The sequence below is a fragment of the Aristolochia californica genome, unplaced genomic scaffold, assembly GCF_029961685.1.
Source record: "Aristolochia californica isolate CCGP_79_NKW_82.1479 unplaced genomic scaffold, dmAriCali1.0.hap1 SCAF_2, whole genome shotgun sequence".
Taxonomy (NCBI): domain Eukaryota; kingdom Viridiplantae; phylum Streptophyta; class Magnoliopsida; order Piperales; family Aristolochiaceae; genus Aristolochia; species Aristolochia californica.
This window is the reverse complement of record NW_027181881.1, coordinates 34,972,327-34,994,530: the sequence shown is the minus strand read 5'-3', so window position 1 is coordinate 34,994,530 and position 22,204 is coordinate 34,972,327. Positions and strand designations below refer to the sequence as shown.

Here is a 22,204-nt window from a genome sequence, read left to right as displayed (position 1 = left end):
GTCTCTTACCGGCACTGAGGAAGACGAAGGCCTAAGTTAGGAAAAATTCAACCAGCGTCATAAAAATAATAATTTATATTAATTATCCCATTGCTGTAATTAATTAAACCAATGGTTTTAAATTTTGTGATAATATATTATTAATTAATAATACGTAAAAATATATTATGTTATTGATCAAATAATATATTTATTTATTTATTATATTATTTTTTATTACTATATTAAATTAGTGGTTTTTAATGTTAAAATATATCTTATGTTATTAAAAAAATAATTTATTTCTTTATTATATTAGCTTATGTTATTTTTTAATTAATTTTTTTTAAATTTATTCTAATCACACGTAATTATTATATTAATTTATAATAAACTATAATCATTAAGTAATATAATATAATATTTCCTTAATTATTTTATTAATATATTTTAATACTACACATTAAATCACTTATAAGTGTAGTAACCATGCTTATTTTGGTTAATTATCTATTTCGGCATATCTTCTAGTTAAGTATATTACAAAAAATTACTCATTCTCTTGTTTATATCATATTTTTCATTTTGGGGCACTGACACTGGAATTTGTTTTCCAGTGGACTTGAACTCGTCTGTACTAACACCCTAGGATGAGTTGAAGTTGAATCAATTCATTTAAGAAGAATTGAAATCTTCACTTCATTTCAAGTTCATTGTGGACTAACCGCCCCATAGTAACCAGCTTGGCAACTAGGGCAAACGCTCGTGGTGCCATCAGACTAGAGCTTCACTTTTTATACCCATTTACATCCAACGGGTTTCTTACCGGGTGGAAGAGAGATAAGTGTCCATGTGTGATTAGCTTGTAATGCTTGAATTTCATCATGCATGGTTTGATGCCATTTAGGATCCTCTAGCTTCACTTTGTATGGCCTGTAAGAAACCAGTTGGTTCTTTGGTAATGGTTAATGAATTGGAAAAAGCTTTATGAGAGTAGGATAACTAGGTATAAGAAAACACTTGAGAGAGTTCATAAGGTATACTTGATATTGTGACCACGCCAGAAGCAGATGATTGTTCAGGTCATGACAGTAGGGTCACTTCCACATGAAAATTTTGAAGGAAGTCGAATCACTTAATTGGTCTGGTAGATAGGCGATGAGCACAGGGTTGCAAGGAAGTGGGAGAATGTATGTTAAGGGAAGAAGCATTATCAACATTTAAAATTTCATGACTTTCTGACTGAGTAGGTGAGTTTGGTATAGGGTCATCATAAAAGCTAGATGTTATGGGTGGAAGAATCATGGAGTCCTATTTTCAGCGGAAATGTGTTTAAGTGAGAATTCTTTTTTCAAAGAAAGTAACATCTCGGGAGACAAACACTCTATGTATTTCAAGATCATATACTCTATATCCTTAGGGTACCAAAGAAAAATGTAACAGATTGCATGCGCATCAAATTTTGATGGTTTGTGGGCATGACTGGAGGAAAAACATAAACATCCAAATACTCATAAATGTGAGTAATTGGGTACAATATTAAATAATTACTCATAATGTGTTTTACCTTGCAAAACTGCGGCAAGTGTCTGATTTTTTAGATAAGTAACAATTAATAATGGCATTCCCCTAAAATCATTTAGGAGGATAGGCTTGGAAAAAAAGCAAGGCTCGGACCATGTTTAGCAGGTGTTAATATTTACGTTGTGCTACCCCGTTCTATTGTGAAGAGAGAACACAACTTGTTTAGTGGACAATGCATTTGGACAAGTAGTTAGTCGCAAGAATAAATTCAGAGTCATTATCACTATGCACAATTTTCACCTTGGAAGAAAATTGGGTTTCTACTATGCTAATGAAATTAGTCAGGTGAGTTTGAGTTTCAGATTTGTGGTGCATCAAATAAATTCATGTGCATCTAGTAAAATCATCAACTATGGTGAAGAAATATTGGGGCCTAGAAATAAATATAATTTGGTAACCCCCCAGATATCAACATGCAATATTTCAAAAGATGATTTACTAGAGATTATGCTAAAAGAAAATGACAATCTAGTCTGTTTAGCTAAGGGAAAATCGTACAATTGTTTGAACTACAAGAGTTTTCATTAAAAATAAATAAATGAAATAGATACTTTATTTGAAGGATGCCCGAGACGTTGATGCCAAATACCAGATGGAGAATGTACGTTGATGCCAAATACCAGTGGTGAAAGCTTACATGTCACCTTTGACTGTGTACATGTGCAGTAGATCGGTCAAAATTAGGTATTTGTGATATTAAGCTAAAAAATTGGTTATTTGTGTTATTATTTTTTTAAAAAAATGGGTTGTACACTAGAGGAGATGCTTGTCGACTAAATTCACCATTGACTATATGGGAATTGGGATCATTACTAACAAGGCAGCATCCAAGCATATTTCATCTATGTTGGAACTTGTTCGTTTTCTTTTCATTTCCCTGATTTTTGATAATTAATTAATTTATTTCCCGTTATTTTATATTTTAATTTTTAAAATATTTTTCCTTTTTATTATTTTGTCTTTAATATTTATCTATTTGTCTATTTTTATTTATTTATGCTTTTATATTTATATTTATTTTTAATTTTCTTGTTATTCCTTTTTCCTTAATCTTTTTCTCATTATTTTTATTTCCCCCCGTATTCCTTTTATGTTTTTATTTTTTATGTTTTCCCTTATTTTATCTCCTATTTTCTCCTCTTTCTCTTTTACTCCTTTTTCTCTCTTTTTTTCCACCTTATTCCTTTTTCCCATCCTCTTCCCTCTTCTTCCCTTTTACTTTCCTTCCCTTTTCTCCTCAATTTCTGTTAAATTTAGGATCCCTTTTCCAATATTCTGAGCAAGAGAGGAGAGAAAGAAGAAAATGGAAAGGGGAAGAAAGATCTTGGGTAGAGAGAAGAGAAGAAGAAGAGAAGAAATGTGTGCGCAAAGCAAAGAGAGAGAGATTTACTCAAGAAAGAATTGTAGAACTTGATTAATTTTGAATTACAATACCTCTATTTATAGTAGAAGAAGTGATAGAGTCCTTATACAATCAACCTTTAAGTCTCCTAATTACATTCCAACTCTAACTCTCTAAGATAATTCTATCATGAAAAGATAACACAATCCACTAGAGGTCTAATATAACTTGAACTCCAACTCTTCTTCAATCACGTGGAGATAAGAGAGGAGGCTGGCTCGTGGTCTTATCTTTGTGGGTCCCACATGATCTTCCATCTCATATTGATAAGATTACTAGCTCGTGGTATCTTTGTGGGTCCCACTTGATCTTCAACTCTTCTAACTTATTCCAGCTTGTGCCTCTTATCTCTTAACTCGTGCTCGCTTGGGTGAGGACTCTTCTAGGCATACCACGTCCTGATAGTGGGTCCCACCAGCTCGTGAACCATGGTGGATCCCACATTGTAATATTCCCCCTCAAGCTGGGGGTAAAAAACATCGTAGATGCCTAGCTTGTTGTAGAAGGTGGACGAAATTTTATGAGTGACTAGTTTGGTGAGAATGTCTGCAACTTGAATTTGTAATCATATATGCTTTAGAGATAAAAGGCATGCTTGAAACTTTTCTCGTATAAAATGCCAGTCCACTTCAATATGTTTTGTTCTTTCATAGAAGATTGGATTTGATGTAATGTGTATTGCTGGTTGATTATCACAATATAGATCCATCAAAGCTTCTTTGTAGAATCCCAATTCACTGAGAAGATATCTTATCCATAGGAGTTCACTAACAGTGTGTGTCATGACTCTGTATTCTGTTTCTGCACTAGACCGTGCTACAACATTTTGCTTCTTGCTTCTCCATATAACCAAATTTCCTCCAACTATCGTACAAAATCCTGAAGTAGATTTCCTATCATCCGGTGATCCTGCCCAGTCTACATTTGAGAATCCTTCGATATTGAAGTGACCATGATTTTTATAGAGAAGCCCTCTTCCTGGTGCTCCTTTCAGATATGATAATATCCTTTCAAGTGCTTGCGAATGACAAAGTTGTGGTTTGTGCATGTATTGACTCACCACACTTACTACATACGATATATCCGGCCTTTGTTACACATGTAAATAAGTCTTCCCACTAATCTCTGATATTTTACGATGTCTGCATCTTTACTAGTATCTGCATATATTTTTGTATTTGAGTCCATAGGAGTGTCTCTTGGTTTGCATCCTAGCATTCCTGTCTCCTCCAGCAGATCAAGGGCATACTTCCTTTGGGATAGTATAATCCCATGTCCAGATTGCAATACTTTAATACTCAGAAAATATTTGAGTAGTCCAAGATCCTGTCTTGAATTCTGCACATATTTTTTCTTTTGTTTCTTGGATGCCCATTGAATCACTCTCAGTTAAAATGATATCATCAACATATACTGCCAGAATTACCTTGCCTCTAGGTGTGTTTTTAATAAAAACCGAGTGATCTCCAGAGCATCTGTAAAATCCTGCCCGTATGAGTGTTGAATTTATGGAAAAGTGAAATACTTCATTGACATCAATAACTTGTTGTAATCAGAGTATATGAACCTCTATTTATAATAGAAGAAGGAAGTAGAGTCCAATTACAATAAAAGTACCCTTGTCCCAATTACACCTAAACTCTAACACTTAAAGATATGTCCTAACATAATTAAATAACTCAATATAGATAAAAGACAAACATAACTCAAACTAAAACTCTTCTTTGACGTGACCATAAGATAAGATACTATTGTGAGTCATTGATCTTCCAACTGATGTGATAAGGATGCCAGCTCATGGTAATCATTATGGGTCCTAATTCTTATGGGTTTGGGCCCATCTTGTGGGCCTTCCTTGGTCGTGTGGCCCATCTTATAATAATCTTAGATATGTGGGCCTTCATTGGTCATGTGGGCTTGAGCTTATCTTCCAACACTCCCCCTCAAGCTGGGGGTGAGAGAACAACATGAACTCCCAACTTGCTGTAAATGATGTGAAGAATATATAAAATGGCCCATCTTCCAATACTCTCCCTCATGCAGTTGCGTCCTTCCATGAGGCCCTGTGGCATAAGTGAGAGTAAAAATCACTCCTAGCCGATAAGCCATTGCTTCATACTTCAGTCCTAAAGCTGGATGTAGGGCACATTCCGTCTTCTATTGGTAGTGTGTCTATCGGCATTGCTCTGAAGTGTAGGAGACATAAAAGCCATTACAGGGGGGATAACATAGATGTAATAATAAGTTCCTCCGTCATAGTTTCCCAACTGTGATATTTTTTTGATAGGGTCAAATAAATGATGGTATGAGGCCACCTCTTCTTCAATAATAATATCCCCAAAGAGACATAATAGCAACGACTATATATAACACGACCATCTTCCAACACATATAACACGAACCAAATAATAAACTTTGTAAAAGAACCCATGAAATAATCCGATATCAAAATTTCTTCATTGATGCACAAGCTTCATCTTTTGTGCTCCCCCTTTCTTGAATATTTTTGTCACATAAACTTATCCTCAACATAAGGAATAAAATACCTCTTTCTTGTACTTCTTCTACTTCTCCCCCTCAAGTTTGGAGGTAATAGCAGTGATCCCAGCTTGAACCAAATATCATAGATGTAGAAATAAGCCCAAATAACAAATATGTATAATAAGCCCTCAAACTAGGGAGAAGTGAGATATTTTCTTGATATATCAACTCAAAAAGTGACGCAAACAATTGGCATAAATTCAGATTTTTCAATACAACTGAATACCAACATGACATTTGATTCTTCCAATTCGAATATATCTTTCAATATATATCAGATTGACATGATTTTTTTTCCTTCTGAAAGTAGACTTAAATAAATTTCATGAAATTATAACTTAACTTCATAAAATATAATTTCAGAAGATAAATAATCTAATATATTTCGGTCTCTGTCATCTGGTCGAACTAAATATTGTTTCTCCTATTTTCCAGAATGACCATTGACTCTTAAAAGATCAATATCTACTTATGAAAAGATCATACCGAGGTTTTGTTGAATAGGTAAGAAAATAGACTTACGTATCTTTCATTTGGTATATAATTCTCCATATAAAGTCTCTTTCTTGATAGCATATAATACCTCGGAATTTGAAGCTTTCTGCTGCCGCTCGAACCTCTTTTTCAATCTGACCTTTGCTGCTTCAAATATCGATTTCTCTTTGTGGATAACTAAGATAACAAATTGGTTGAATAGGTAAAAGAATAGACTTACAAATATTTCTTTTGATATATATATTTCTCCATATAAGGTCTAGTTCTTGAGAGCAAAAAATACCTCGGAATCTGAAGATTATTGCTGATGCTTGAACCTTTTTGCAATCTGACCTTCGCTCATTCAAATATTGATATCTCTCTGTAGATAATTCAGATCAGAACAAATAGGTTTTCTATGCAAATTAGAGTCAAATATATTTCCATAAATATATAATTTGTAATATAAAAAACTACATATAGAGGTAAAAAAAGCAAACCAACGTACGGGTGTCGGGACTACAAAAAAAACTACGAACCTAGACTTAGGGTTTAGGGTTTAGATAAAAGGATCACATTACCTCCGTGAGTTGACGGATTCAACTCACAGAACCTGCTCTGATACCATGTTGAATTTATGAAAAAGTAAAATACTTCATTGACATCAATCACTTGTTGTAATCAGAGTACATGAACCTCTATTTATAATAGAGGAAGGTAGTAGAGTCCAATTACAATAAAACTACCCTTGTTCCAATGACACCCAAACTCTAACACTTAAAGATAAGTTCTAACATAATTAAATAACTCAATATAGATAAAATACAAACATAACTCAAACTAAAACTCTTTTTTGACGTGACCATAAGATAAGATACTTTTGTGAGTCATTCTTGATCTTCCAAGCCAAGTCATGGTAATCATTGTGGGTCCTAATTCTTATGGGTTTGGGCCCATCTTGTGGGCCTTCCTTGGTCGTGTGGCCCATATTATGATAATTTTAGATATGTGGGCCTTCTTTAGTCGTGTGACTTGAGCTTATCTTCTAACAAGGGCTTCACTAAATTTCTCAAACCATGCACGAGGGGAGGGGTTTAGACCATACAAATATTTTTTTAGTCAACATACTGACTCCCCTCAACCACATACCTAGGTGGTTGTTGCATATAAATTTCTTCTTTAATGTCCCCATTCAGAAAGACATTCTTCACATCAAGTGGATATACCTACTAGGAAAAGTTAGCTGCCAAAGATAATAACACATGTCCCGAGTTCATTTTTGCCACTAGAGAGAAGGTTTCCTCATAATCAATTCCATAACATTGTGTATAGCCTTTAGCCACGAGGCGAGCCTTAAGCTGAGCCACAGACCCATTCGGATTGTGTTTCACAGTAAACACCCATTTGCAACTGATAGGTTTCTTATATGATGGAAGTAGGACTAGAACCCACATCTGATTTTCATAAAGTGCCTGCATTTCTTCATCTATTGCTGCCTTCCACCCTGGATGTTTGAGAGCCTCCTGATAGGACAGTGGTACTAATATGGAAAAAATAGTAGAGAAAAATTGACAACATGTAAGGGACAGACGATGATGAGACACAAAATTTGATATGGGATGAGATGTAGAAGGTATGGTGCATGATCTGGGTTCTTTTCTTTGTGCAATAGGACGAGTACCATATTGTGGGCCAAAAACAACTGGAGAAGATGGACTTACCATGATGGGATCCATAAACTCATCAAGTGTGGTGTCAGCTAGTGTTTTTTGGGGCTAAGAAGTTGCCATAGTATGGGGCACAACCGCTCGAGGAGAACTTGGTATTGAAGATAAACCTGGAGGAGCATTGTCATAGTAGTATGGAGAGTCTTCAAAAAATGTGACATCTTTGGACACAAGTAAATGTTGAAGTAGTGAGATTATAGCAAACATAACCGTTTTGTGTACGAGAGTATCTTAGAAAGATACACTTGATAGATTTGGGATCAAGTTTACTATGTTTTGGGGAGGAAATATGGACAAAAAAACTTGTTTGGTGGACAATGCATTTGGACAACTTGTTTGTTGGAAAATATTTTTATTTAATTTTTCTGTTCGTTTACATTTTTTTTATTTCATACTTTTTTTCTCTTTTCATTTGTCCTTGTGTAGAGGAATGAAACTCAACTAAATAACTTGGAAAATAATATTTATCCCATAGAATTATGAAATTCTCTAGGAGATGTTTTCTCCCCTTCTCTTTTTTCCTTTTCTTTGTTTTTCATCTTTTTCCCATATTCTCAATTTTTTCCTATTGAAAGAAGAGAATCAAACTGAAAAGATGAGAAAAATATTTTCCCAATGAATTTTGAAATATTTTGGGAGAGGGTTCCCTCTCCCACTAAATTTTCAAACTTGTTGGGAAATGTTTTCTTTTATTTTCTCTATGTTGTTTCTCATCCTTTCCTTCTTCCCCTTGTTTTCTTCTTCTCCTTCTTCACTTTTTTTTTCCTTGTGAAAGAAGATAATAAATTTAGTAAAGATTGTTAATTTAATGTTCTCTTAGCGAATTTTGAATTTCGCTATGAAATTTTTTTTAATGTTTCTCTTTGAAAATCTATTCCTTCTTCTTTCTTATTCCTTTCCAATCTTTTCTTCCATATTTACATATTTATTAACATCTCATGTGTATAAATCCTTATGTAACTAATCATTAATTAACTAATTTAAGTAGAATGAAAGAAAAAATAACTTTCATACTTTCATTAACATTCTAAACCTTGATTCTTTCAAATAATCTCTCAAGTAAATGCATCAATTTTTAAGTAAGTTTTCTTTTAAATAAAATATTATAAGTATAACCATTAGCGTAACATATTTAACAAAAAGCTTTTGAAATCTATGGACGAGAAAAAAAATTCTTTCTTATTCTTCTTAGTTCTTTTTGACTTCAAAAAAAGGTTCAAATATGAAAAAAATGATATTGAAATGCACTAAATTGTGAAGAACTTACCTTTAATTTTAATTTCAATTTAATGAAAATATTAATCGGTCGATGTAATAATTACCTATTAATTAATACAAAATTAATCAATAAAACTTAATAAAGTCGAATTATATAACTAATTCTTGTATTAACAAACCAAATAACCTTGTTGTAATACATAACTATTTGATCAGAGCTATAATATTAGTTAATTAATTAGCAATAAATACATTTACTAATTGAATAATTGCAAATTAGGTAAGAAAATTATTGAATACATGATGATTTGTGCTAATTAAATAACCAATCGACCTATTGAATGTAATCTCTAATCAATTATTTAATGATATAGGTAGTAAGTACTTAACTAATTACTTGAACATATTCTAATTATATTATTAACTAATTATTTGATTCAATTAATTTCATTAGTAGAATTAACTGAGTCGGTTCAAACAACCAGAAAGATATACTATTTCATTGCAACTAATTCTTGTTAATTAATTAGTAATTAATACATTTACTAATTAATAATTACTTATTAAGTAAAAAATAATTAAATACCAGATGATTTGTGCGAATTAATCAGGAAATTGACTTATTTAATGTAATATCTAATAAAAAATTTAATGGAACAAGTATTAATTAATTAATTAATTTGTAATTAATTAAACAAATTCAATTAATAAGTTATTGGATTCAATTGATTTGGTTAATAGAATTAATGCAATCAGTGCAAACAACAAGAATCATATACTATTTTATCGCATTTAATACTAGTTAGTTGATTAGTAATTAATGTATTTAATAATTGAATAGTTTTTAATTAGGTAAAAAATAATTAATTACATGATGATTCGTGATAATTAATTGACCAATTGACCCATTTAATGTAATAACGAATCAATTATTTTATGAAACATGTAGTAATTACTTAATTAACTAATTAATTGAACACATTATAAGTATATAATGAATTAATTAATTGATACATTAATTTTTTTAGTATGATTAATTATATTGTTCGTTTTCCTTTCATTTTCGGATTTTTAATTATTAATTAATTTATTTCCCATTATTTTTATATTTTAACATTTTTAATATTTTCCTTTTTTATTTTTCTTTACTCTTTTCGTATTTTATTTTTTTTCTTATTTTTTTTCTTATTTTATTTTTTAATATTTATATATTTTTATTTTATTTTTACTTTATTTTATTTTATTTTGTTAATTTTTAATTTTTAATTTTCTTGTTATTCCTTTTTCCTTATTCTTTTACTCTTTATTTTTTATTTTCCCCCTTTTTATTTTTGTCTTTTTCTTTTTACTTTTCCCCATTTTTCTCTCTTATTTCCACCCTTTTCTGTTTTTTTTTTCACCTATTTTGTTTCCCGTCCTCTTCCTTCTTCTTCCCTTTGACTTTCCCTCTCTTTGAGTCTCGTCCATTCCGTTTGATCTAGTTTAATTTTATATTTAATCTTATTTTTAATCATGCTTTAATCGTACTTTTAATCATGTTGTTTAATCATACTGTTACTAATGTTTAATTATGCTTATGTTTTGTTTTGATTTTTAATTATGTTGCTTGAGATATTGATGTGCTATAAAATGTTTTTCATGTAGCAAGGAGAAAAAAACTCATGATGAAGGAGGGGGAATACGATGGGACCGTTGTATGGATTTTATTATAATCGTTTACTAGGTTGGGTGGTCTAGGGAGGGTAGAGCATTTAGATAAATTTGTGTCAGCCCAAGTGGCTTCTCAGGGGATGGGGGGCGTGAATTGAGCGTTGACCATATGTTGACTCCCTTATTGCTTTTGATGATAACAAAATTTAATAGATCTAACAACTTGCAAAACTAAGTACTTTTGATACTTTTCCTTCAAGAGTCAATGCATCTCAACTTCAAAAGATTCAAAACAATCAAGCCTACTTAAGATCTTAAACAACATTGATGGACGTCGCTTGAAGAAACACCCACAAAGAAGAAGACAACGAGAATACTAGAGTTCAAGTATAAAAGTCATATGTCAAAAGTCAGTCACAAATGTCTGAGAGAATTCCTAACTCCATTCTTTGAGTACAATAGTGAATATGGAGCTTTAGGTCATCCATTGCATACAAACAAGTTTAGGAACATCATAAACATCCCTTAGAACATGTTAGAGCACTAAGACAAAATCATTCTCATGCTTTTAGAGTCAACTTAGTTGAACTAGCACTAGAATGATCGACCAACCTTTGTCCAGGCAAGTGAATTTCACAAGGATTGATCGATTATCCCACATGATTGATCGATCAGACAGAACCATTGCATAGCGATTTCAAACTTCTTCATCTTACGATTTTGCTACTCAATACGTCGCACACACTACAAGAAAAACAAGTTTAGCCAATAAAAAACCCAACATTGGAATCAAATTTTCTAGTAGAATTGGACTTTTACTAGAGAATCTGAAATTCGTTGGGAAAAATAAAGATTCTCTAAGTGAATTTAAAAATTCGTTGTGTGATCTCTTCTCGCGAATTTTTATCCTTCTTGAAAAATGCTTCTCCAAAAATTCAATGCAAGAAATCTTAAAACTTTTCCAGTGAATTTCAATTTGTTGGAAAAAATTTTGTATTTATTTTTCTCTTTTTTATTATTTTATACTCTTTTTTCCTCTTTTCACGTGTCCTTTTGCAGGAATAAAACTCAACTAAATAACTTGGAAAATAATATTTCTCCTAGAGAATTATGAAATTCACTAGGAGAAGTTTTCTCTCCTTTTCTTTTTTCCTTTTCTTCATTCTTCACCTTTTTCCCATATTCTCTATTTATTCATTTTGAAAGAAGATAATCAAATTAAAAAGATGGGAAAAATATTTTCCCAATGAAAGACTGCAAAAGAACACGCTCCTTGCACCATAAAGCATATTAAGGCCGTCCAAGAAATTAAAGCTCGAGTTAGACAGTTACCTTGTCTTACCTTGGCCAACCCTCAATGGAAGAAGGCATTTTGAAATTGATGCCTCACATATTGGATATGGGGGAATATTTAAACAATTAAATCCAAAATCTAATAAAGAAGAATTGGTACGAATTTTGGCCTTTGGAAACAAGCGCAATTGAATTATTCAATTGTTAAGCAAGAAATTTTTGCTATTGTTAAATGTATTGGTAAATTTAAGGACGATCTACTTAATCAACAATTCCTTCTAAGGGTAGATTGTTCTAAAGCTAAACAAATTCTTAAAAAGATATAATTTTTTTGACATCAAAACAAATATTTGCACAATGACAGGTGGAATTAAGCGCTTTTAATTTTGATATCTAATATATCAAGGGAGAAAATAACTCTCTACCTAATTTTCTCACTTGTGAATTCTTGCAGGGATAACAAAATGTCACAATTTCCTTACATGGGACATCCTCTCTCTGCTAGAGGAGGAACATGCCCTGGCAAGTTCAATCCCAATAAAGGGATAAATAAAGGGAAAAATAAAGTTCCCGAAGCATCCTCAACGTAAATGAAGGACGCGGTTCTAGTAAACCCCATTTTTACAACACTTCCAATTACGGTCGACATTCCGGTCATCAATTGCGAGGATATAGTCGTGACTATTGATCCTTGGAAAATATGTTCCAAGTGGTTAAGAGAATCCTTCCTCCCAATAACCAACCACAAATCATGGTTTGATTATGAGGCAATATGAGCTCATACCCAATCTATGACCTATCATCACACTTCGTCCAATATTAACAAAATGGATAGTCCAATTTCCTATAGTAGTTGCACAATAATCAAGTTTATCTCTCAGATGATTTAGGGTAAGCATAATCTTTCTGATGAAGAAATTACTCCTAATAATAAGGGGTACAATTACTGGGATTATGTTAATGCGTGGTCCAACATGTTTTATTACCAAAATCCTACACATAAACATACCAGGTTTATTGCACTCGGTGTTGAAATTAAGAACCACCTACAAATAAAATACCAATTTCTTTATGAGTGTAAAAATGGTGGGCTAAATTGGGGCTTCCAATCTCTATTCTTTCTGAACCCATTCAGGATTTATATGGTCAATGGTGAATCATTCATCCTAATATTAAGGATGTCCAGAACTTGGTGAAAGGATCGGATACATTCTTTTTCTTTCTAGAATTTTCTCTTTCATGGATATGAAAATAGGGTTTAAAAATTGCTTTCAATGAACCATAGCTGCCAATCTTGCAGCATAATTTCCATACGTATGTGGGGAAAATTTCCCACTACAACCATGGAAGAAAGATTACAGAAATTAAGGCTGTAATTCTCAAATATAAAAATTTAACTCCTCAATATGTGGAGCTTGCGACAAAGATGTCACCATTTGATATTATCAAAGCGCAATTAAAAGAAAATTTTTCGCACATATCTGAAGAAGAGCTACTCATCAAAGCTCTTGACTCCATTGAAGATGATTTTTTTCAGAATTAAATAAAAATTCTAAAGATGACAATATGTCAATCTCTGCCCATGAGTCCTCCAAGGAAAGTAGTCAAGATGGTAATCAGGATGAAGAAATGGGTTTTAATCCATAATCACAACCCGAAGACCATGATGCATCGATTGGTGACTACTGAGAGGCCATGATTCACAAAGTTCAATCATGAACTAAGAAAAAAAATTTCTTACAAATGAACAAACAAAACGATTATTAGATCTCCAATCCACTGATCAATGCTTATCTTAGTCTTGATACAAGAACAAGACATCTATTTCTGAATCCTGTGAAATATTGAAGAGAAGGAAAAGAATCAAAACATAGGATGCATACAATTGGACTTCCTAATCTTCGGGGAAAACAACAAAGGTGTCAAATCAGCAAACTCATAATGGAAGAACGCTACAATTGACCAATCAGGGTCATAAAAGAAACATCTTTTGATTACAATGGCAAAGAAATCTAAATGCCATATAGTCAAATCACTGTAATAAAAAAGCTAGAGCATAAAATTGATGACTTAAAGAAAGTAAAAATTGACTACATCACATCAAAAGAAAAAATTTCATTTACCGGTAGGTCACATCAGCTACAGTATCGCCTGGAAAGTCACATCAACTACAATATCGCAACATCGACATCAACCACCACTCCAATGTCTACAATAATAGAAGACACATCAGAAGACACCACCACAGTGTCTACAATAATGGAAGACGCGCGTCAAATTTTCATCGTTGGATTTCAAAAGAAGTTGAAATTAATGTAATTTCTAATTAAAAATCTAGGTTCCAAAAGCTACAAATAGGGAACCAGTTTGTGTGTTTAGGCATCACTTGAAAAGATCGGAAGTTGTCTCCAAGGTTGCTTCAAGGTTTCTCCAATTGTAAGTCTTTCTTTATTTTCTTTCCTTTTTTAATAGATGTTGCAATGAAGTTGTTGTTATATTGAAAGTTCTTCATCATTTTTACAGATTGCAATCTGTCTAAAAGATCCTTTTTATTAGGAGAGAATGTGTTTAAGAGAGAATTCTTTTTTCAAAGAAAGTAACATCTCGGGAGACAAACACTCTATGTATTTCAAGATCATATACTCTATATCCTTAGGGTACCAAAGAAAAATGTAACAGATTGCATGCGCATCAAATTTTGATGGTTTGTGGGCATGACCGGAGGAAAAACATAAACATCCAAATACTCATAAATGTGAGTAATTGGGTACAATATTAAATAATTACTCATAATGTGTTTTACCTTGCAAAATTGCGGCAAGTGTCTGATTTTTTAGATAAGTAACAATTAATAATGGCATTCCCCTAAAATCTTTTAGGAAGATAGGCTTGGAAAAGCAAGGCTCGGACCATGTTTAGCAGGTGTTAATATTTATGTTGTGCTACCCCGTTCTATTGTGAAGAGAGAACACAACTTGTATAGTGGACAATGCATTTGGACAAGTAGTTAGTCGCAAGAATAAATTCAGAGTCATTATCACTATGCACAATTTTCACCTTGGAAGAAAATTGGGTTTCTACTATGCTAATGAAATTAGTCAGGTGAGTTTGAGTTTCAGATTTGTGGTGCATCAAATAAATTCATGCGCATCTAGTAAAATCATCAACTATGGTGAAGAAATATTGGGGCCTAGAAATAAATATAATTTGGTAACCCCCCAGATATCAACATGCAATATTTCAAAAGATGATTTACTAGAGATTATGCTCAAAGAAAATGACAATCTAGTCTGTTTAGCTAAGGGAAAATCGTACAATTGTTTGAACTACAAGAGTTTTTATTAAAAATAAATAAATGAAATAGATACTTTATTTGAAGGATGCCTGAGACGTTGATGCCAAATACCAGTGGTGAAAGTTTACATGTCACCTTTGACTGTGTACATGTGCAGTAGATCGGTCAAAATTACGTATTTGTGATATTAAGTTGAAAAATTGGTTATTTGTGTTATTATTTTTTAAAACAAATGGGTTGTACACTAGAGGAGATGCTTGGTCCACTAAATTCACCATTGACTATATGGGAATTGGGATCATTACTAACAAGGCAGCATCCAAGCATATTTCATCTATGTTGGAACTTGGGGCGCTAGGACTTATTTTAATTCCACCAACACAAATCGACGATCCATCCTTATAAGTACTACATTTAATAAAAATTTCAATGAAATAAACAGAATTAAATGAGCATAATTGCCAAAAAAAAAAAAATCACTTCCCATTTCCCCCCCACAAATGTTCGTCCTCTCTTACTCTCCACCAATGCAAGCAGAGAAAGAGACAATTAATCTATTTATAACATATAACATATATATATACGTAGTTAAAAATCGTCAAAAGAAATGCTCTCACCCACTCTAGTGGGGTGTATAGAGGTGTGCAGCCAGCCGAGGTTTAGTTTGAGCCAGCAGAGCCTTGGCCAGGAAGAGATCATTTGGGGACTCCGAGAGATCAATGCTTGACGTGCCGGCCGGCACGCTCCAGTTGAAGCCTTGGAGAAGTCTGGCCAGAAGCATGACGGTCATGGCGGTGCCGAGGGGAGCACCCATGCAACCTCTGCGCCCGGTGCTGAAGGAGATGAACCGGAGCTCCGTCTCCAGCAGGTCCACCTCGGCGGAACCCATGTGACGCTCCGGCCTGAACTTGAGCGGGTCATCCCAAACCTTGGGGTTCCTTCCTAGGCCTATTCGGCTTAGCAGAACGTGGGTACCCTTGGGTATGAAGTAGCCGGCGACGGTGGCGTCGCAGCTGGAAACATGCGGAAGGTTGAAGGGGGCAATAGGGTGGAGACGGAATGCTTCCCGAGCGCAGGCCTTCACGTAGTTCAGCTGTAGGAAGTCTGACTCTTGAACCAGCCTGTCTTTCCCCACCACCCGGTCTACTTCCTCCACCGCTTTGCGAAGCATGTCCGGCTCGTTCAGCATCTCTGCCAGGGCCCATTCAACTGCGTTTGATGGGTTGTCTACTGCTGCGTAGATCAAGTCCTGAAAGTTCAACAAATTAAGCACGCGTTAGAAACTCTTCTGTTTAACCAGGTTTTGAATTTCCAGAGTTATGCTACTTATTTGAAGAAGGATGAGTGGCGTGTCTTTCACGATCATGTGAACAAAATTGATTTATAACAGAAACAAATACGGTTCTTCAGTTCTGGCTAACTTACCGCTGTTTGTGCTTTGATTTCTTCCGTCGTAAGCAAAGGTTTCCCACTGCAGTCTTTTACGGAGATGAGAACATCAAGAAGATCCTCAGGCTCCTTTTCCAGTCCAATCCTCCAATCTTTTATTCTTTGCCCAATCACCTTATCGTGGTACTTGTTCACTATCTGGATGGCCTTCTTCATGGTCTTCTCATGCCCATTCAAATCCAACCACCTCAAACAAGGCATATAATCGGAGACGCAGAAAGCATAGACATGGGAGAGCACAGTGAAGAGTGCATCGACGTGCTCCACTTCCTCCATTCCGGGCCCTCCATCTTCCCTCCCCTTCCCAAAGTATCTCTTGTTGAACATCATTTTCCTGATCACATTGCCACTATATTGCCTCACTACTTCCCTAACATCCACAACTGCACCCTCCTCGGAGGATTTGCACTGGCTGTAAACGTATCTGACGAGGTTATCAGCCTCCTCGGTTCTTTTATCATGGAGCCACCGGAGTCTGGCGGGGCTCATGATCTCTGATGCCACGACCCTCCTCATCTTCTTCCACTGGTCTCCCCATGGTGTCACTGCAATGGAGAGATAGCCCCGGCTGGAATACTCCGTTCCCATTGTGAGCGGCCTGGACGCAAAGATTGCGTCCTGCTTTTTCAGAAACTCCCGAGCTATCTCAGGACAAGTGACGGGTACCACATGCACATTCCCAAGCCTGACGCATGCAATGTTTGTGTTCATATCCTTCATGAGTCCCAAGATCCACCGGAACGCCGGCCTGTTGAAGAAGATCTCCGGAAGGTTACCAAGAAATGGCCAAGGAGCCGGTCCTGGCGGAAGCTCAATTACTGACTTGCTCTTCTTCAAGTTATCAGATCTGAACAGCAAGAGGACGAAGAGAAAAGAAGCAACTAAGATGAGGCCGGTGGTGGGAAGCGTAGGCAGTAAACCAGCGGTGATGCCGCTGGTGAGGACGTCGGAGGAAGTGCCCCATGTGAGGGTGAGGAAGGAGGTGGGGAGAGCTGCAGAGGTGTTGTTCTTCATGGCCAACACTTGGGCCATGGGGGACTAGTATCGGTACAGAAGCGCAAGAGGGGGTGAGTAGTGAGAGAGGAGGTTAGTTTCCTTATATATTTGAAACCATTGTGATGGTTTTCTCGAGAGACGGGGGGAAGCAGCTAGGAAATCAAGGGGACTACGCACGTTTGGTTTTTGTGCTTGACGTGACCAGGTGACACTGCGGACTCTTGGCCGATTCACGGTGCCGATGGGCGAGAGGCGGCTCCTGGGTAAAAGATGTGGAGTGCGGCGTGTGGGGAAGGTGCGGAATGTGACCTTTATACTTAGTTTAAGGATTCCCGACCTAGTCATTGCTAGGTAAAACCTGAAGGGATGGCGGAATGGGCAATCAAAGAAATAATTTTAAAGTTATTGATTCCTCAGCCACCGATAGCAGGTCAAAAGAACTTCCTCGCTCGCTATGGCAACTTCAAGATGTAAAGTTAATCACCGTGTAAAACCAATAATCACTGAATTCCCAAATTCACTCACAGAAGTCGAATCCTTGCAACTGAATTTTTTTTAATTTCATTGGCTGAGATTTTGAATATGTGCCTGCGAACGATAGAGAGTCCAACCCCTACCGAGCAAACTTCACATTTTTGTTGGCGGAGGTCCCATTATGTAATATATCCTTTGCTAACGAATTTCATAAATTCGTTGGTAGCCGTCTTAAGTGCTTCAGGCCACAAGGATCTAGGAAGATTGGAGTTACTAAGCATACTCTGCATCATGCCTAATAATGTTCGGTTTCTTCTTTCTGCTACACCATTTTGGTCTGGAGAACCAAGCATGGTATATTGGGCAACAATCCCATGTTCCTAAAGAAACTTTGTAAATGACCTAGGTGCTTGTCCATTCTCAGTGTATCTACCATAGTATTCTCCACCTCTATCTGATCTCACGATCTTAATTTGCTTACCGCATTGTGTCTCTACTTCAGCCTTAAAGATCTTAAAGGCATCTAAGGCTTCATACTTGTTATAAAGCATGTAGAGATACATGTATCGTGAGGAATCATCTATAAAAGAGATGAAGTATTTTTGACCATGTGAGTCCATGTCTGGACTACATATATCAGTATGTATGATCGCTAATATGGTTGAACTCCTATTGGCACCTTTCTTTGACTTGTTAGTCTGCTTTCCCTTTATGCAGTCTACACAAGTCTTAAAATCAGTAAAATCTAGAGTATTAAGTACCCCTTCATTCACTAATCTTTTAATTCTATCTATGAAGATATGACCTAATCTCCGGTGCCATAATGTAGAGGAATCCTCATTAATAACACCTCTTTTATTACCAGTGTGAACATGCATTGAACCGTAAGTGGCATTGTTTTGTAAATTAATGCTATAAAGACCATTAGACAATGTACCATTCCCAACACAATCAGACTGATAATATAAACTGAAAGATGAGTCTGAAAAGTTAAAAGAATATCCATAAGGTACAAGCCTTGAAACTGAAATCAAGTTTCTGGAGAAACTTGGAACATAAAAGGTCTTTTCTAATTTTAAAACAAAGCCACTACTTAAAGTTAAATAGCAAGTTCCTATAGCTTCCACATGTGAGCTCATCTGATCTCCTGAGAATATTTGATGCTCACTTCCCACTGGTTTCCTTAGGTTTTGCAAACCCTGCAAGGAATTCGAGATGTGGATTGTTGATCCAGAATCAATCCACCAAGTGTAATTATTGACATTAACCATATTAGATTCATAACAAACAAATGAGGTTGGTGTACCTTTGTCAGCAAGCCATTTCTGAAACTTGGCACATTCCTTCTTCATGTGTTCCCTCTTTTTACAGAAAAAAACACTTGGAATCTTTCTTAATACCAGCTTGGGGGGATATTTTACCCTTCCCTTTTTGTTTGGCTTGATACTTGCCCTTTCCATGTGTTGCCATCATGACATTTTCTCCTTGTTCCATCACCAGTCTCCCTTCCTTTTGAACACACATGGTCAAAAGTTCATTAACTGACCATTTATTTTTATGTGTGTTGTATGAGATTTTGAAGGGTCCATATTGATGCGGAAGGGAATTCAGAATGTAATGCACCACAAAAGATTCTGACATATCAACCTCAAGATTTTTCAATTGAGCCGCAATATCCCTCATTTGCATGATGTGCTCACGCACACCTCTCATACTGGTGTGCTTGATGGATGAGAACTTCATGATTAGGGTGCTTGCTAATGCCTTATCTGAAGTGACAAATTGAGCGTCAATGGCTTTCAGCAAGTCTTTGACATTTTCATACTGCTCAACAGAACCACGAATACCAGCAGCAATTTTAGTCTTAATGAACATTACACTGAGGCGATTAGATCGCTCCCATCGTTCATAAAGTGTAATTGCAACTGCAGTGCTGGTATCAGTAATTACGGGTCGTTCGTCTTTCCTAATAGCATAATCTATGTCCATCCACCCTAAATGAAGAAGTATTCTCTCTTTCCAGACCTTATAATTATCTCCCTTAAGATCAGGGATATCACAACGAAAATCAGAGAAATGTGCAGGTTGTACAACTGCATAAAAGTATAAATTACATGCCGATGTTAAAATTGAGGCCTGAATAAAATATCATGTTTTACCAATGTAAATCATGCTTAAAAATCAAATCAACTAACATAAAAAACATTGCCTGTGGGTTAAATGTTTTTTAATTCAAGTAGATTCAAGATTCTTTATGAGTAAACTTGATGATAAAACTATCAAATTATTTATGAATTCATAATTCCTGTGGGTAAATTATGAATAATTTGATATTTTATCCTAATTAATATACTCAAATATAATAAAAATTCCTGTGGGATAAAATTTATTATATTAAGTATAATTAATTACAATTAATTTCTAATTTTTCTTTATGATAAAATTATCAAATTATTTATGAATTCATAATCCCTGTGGGTAACTTATGAATAACTTGATACTTTATCCTAACTAATAAACTCAAATATAATAAAAATTCCTATGGGATAAAATTTATTATATCAAGTAAAATTAGTTACAATTAATGTCTAATATTATTTATGTGATCCTAATCATAATATATAATTTTTATTAAATTAAAGATGTTGTGGCTACTCTCTAACTAATAAAAATTATATAGATCACTAGACATTAAATCTCATAAATATATGAGAATAGCATGAATTGCATAATTGTAACTTACACTAACATGTTATCATTATGCACCAAATATGCTCATAAGATATGCATAATTAATAACTATAATATTATGCATAACTTTAATTTCATGCATTCACATATATGCCAAAAATTGCATTAAAAACTGTAACAGAAATAAAATTATATGTTCCTATGTACTGAACACCAGACGGCCAGTGGCCTAATGGTCTCTGGCGCACATGATTTTCCCATTGGGCGTGGCTTCGAATCCCGCCGGCGCAAATCTAATTTATGCACCGAGTCGGCTCGGCCCAAGAATGGCGAGCCAACTCAGCTCGTCCGAGTCGATTCGATTTGTTTTTTTTTTTTTTTCGAGTCAACCCGACCTGAGTCATGGTTGCCGAGTTGGAACGGCGAGTCGCAGAAAACTCGTCCCGAGCCAACTCGTTCGGTATTTACAGAAATACCTTATGATTTTAATTTTATATTTTTGCGCGCTGGAGGTCGTCTTCAACCTCCAGCCGCGCGCAGAAGGAAGAAGCATGGGCGTTCTGCCGGCGTTCTTTCAACTCGTCGACACCGACAAACCTGTCGGAATGGTCGCCGACATCGGTGCTAAGGGTCCAACGCTCTCAGGCGTCACGAGATAGCCGCCGCAGTGAGCTCACAGAGAGCGTAGTGTGACAGCATCCGTCGGCGGTCGGCGCCAGCAACTGTGCGGAATGGTCGCCGGCGCCGGCGTCATGCTCGACGCTGGCTGTCGCCGATGCCAGAGCCTGGCGCCCGTGAGCGCGGAAACAGAATAGAGAGGCTCGGAATCAAAACACTGGATCAGAGGTCTGCTCTGATCCCAACTGTAAGTCTTAAACATGAATTTCTAATAACAATATGAAATTCATTATGAATTAAACGGAAGATAAATTGTACCTCCTTCCATACGCTTCAAATTCCTTCGCTCTGTTTTCTCGGTGCTTCCGATCTCTGAGCACTCAACGGCGATGGCACTGAACTGAAGGGGAATGAGAGTGACGAGACAGTGGACCAAAAACATATCTTAACCGAAAACCAACCTCCCATCAAGGTTCATGGTTTCGTGTTACCGAGGGAGTTACAACTGCCGGAAGTTGCAACTGCCAGAAGTTTGAGACCACGTAATGAGAAACCCGTTTCTCATAAAAACGGTTTACATTCCCGACCTAGTCATTGCTAAGTAAAACCTGAAGGGATGGCGGAATGGGCAATCAAAGAAATAATTTTAAAGTTATTGATTCCTCAGCCACCGATAGCAGGTCAAAAGAACTTCCTCGCTCGCTATGGCAACTTCAACATGTAAAGTTAATCACCATGTAAAACCAATAATCACTAAATTCCCAAATTCACTCACAGAAGTCGAATCCTTGCAACTGAATTTTTTTTAATTTC

General features: G+C 35.4%; 1 protein-coding gene and 1 pseudogene across 1 annotated transcript; both read right to left on the bottom strand.

Moving 5' to 3' along the window:
* The window catches only part of LOC137955002 (uncharacterized), a 185,791-nt pseudogene that overhangs the window by 130,378 nt on the left and 33,209 nt on the right, over positions 1-22,204 (bottom strand).
* LOC137957269 (tryptophan N-monooxygenase CYP79A68-like) lies at positions 15,786-17,626 on the bottom strand. Its single transcript, XM_068805023.1, has 2 exons — positions 16,589-17,626; positions 15,786-16,412 (listed from the first exon to the last, which is right to left on the bottom strand). Exons 1-2 carry the CDS (start codon positions 17,624-17,626, stop codon positions 15,786-15,788), a joined length of 1,665 nt encoding a protein of 554 aa, XP_068661124.1.

Excerpts from the sequence above, each read along its gene's own strand:
- LOC137957269 (XM_068805023.1), bottom strand. The coding sequence starts at position 17,626 with ATGAAGAACAACACCTCTGCAGCTCTCCCCACCTCCTTCCTCACCCTC. Across the intron at positions 16,413-16,588 it reads AAATCAAAGCACAAACAGCG|GACTTGATCTACGCAGCAGT; the intron begins GTAAGTTAGCCA and ends TTGAACTTTCAG.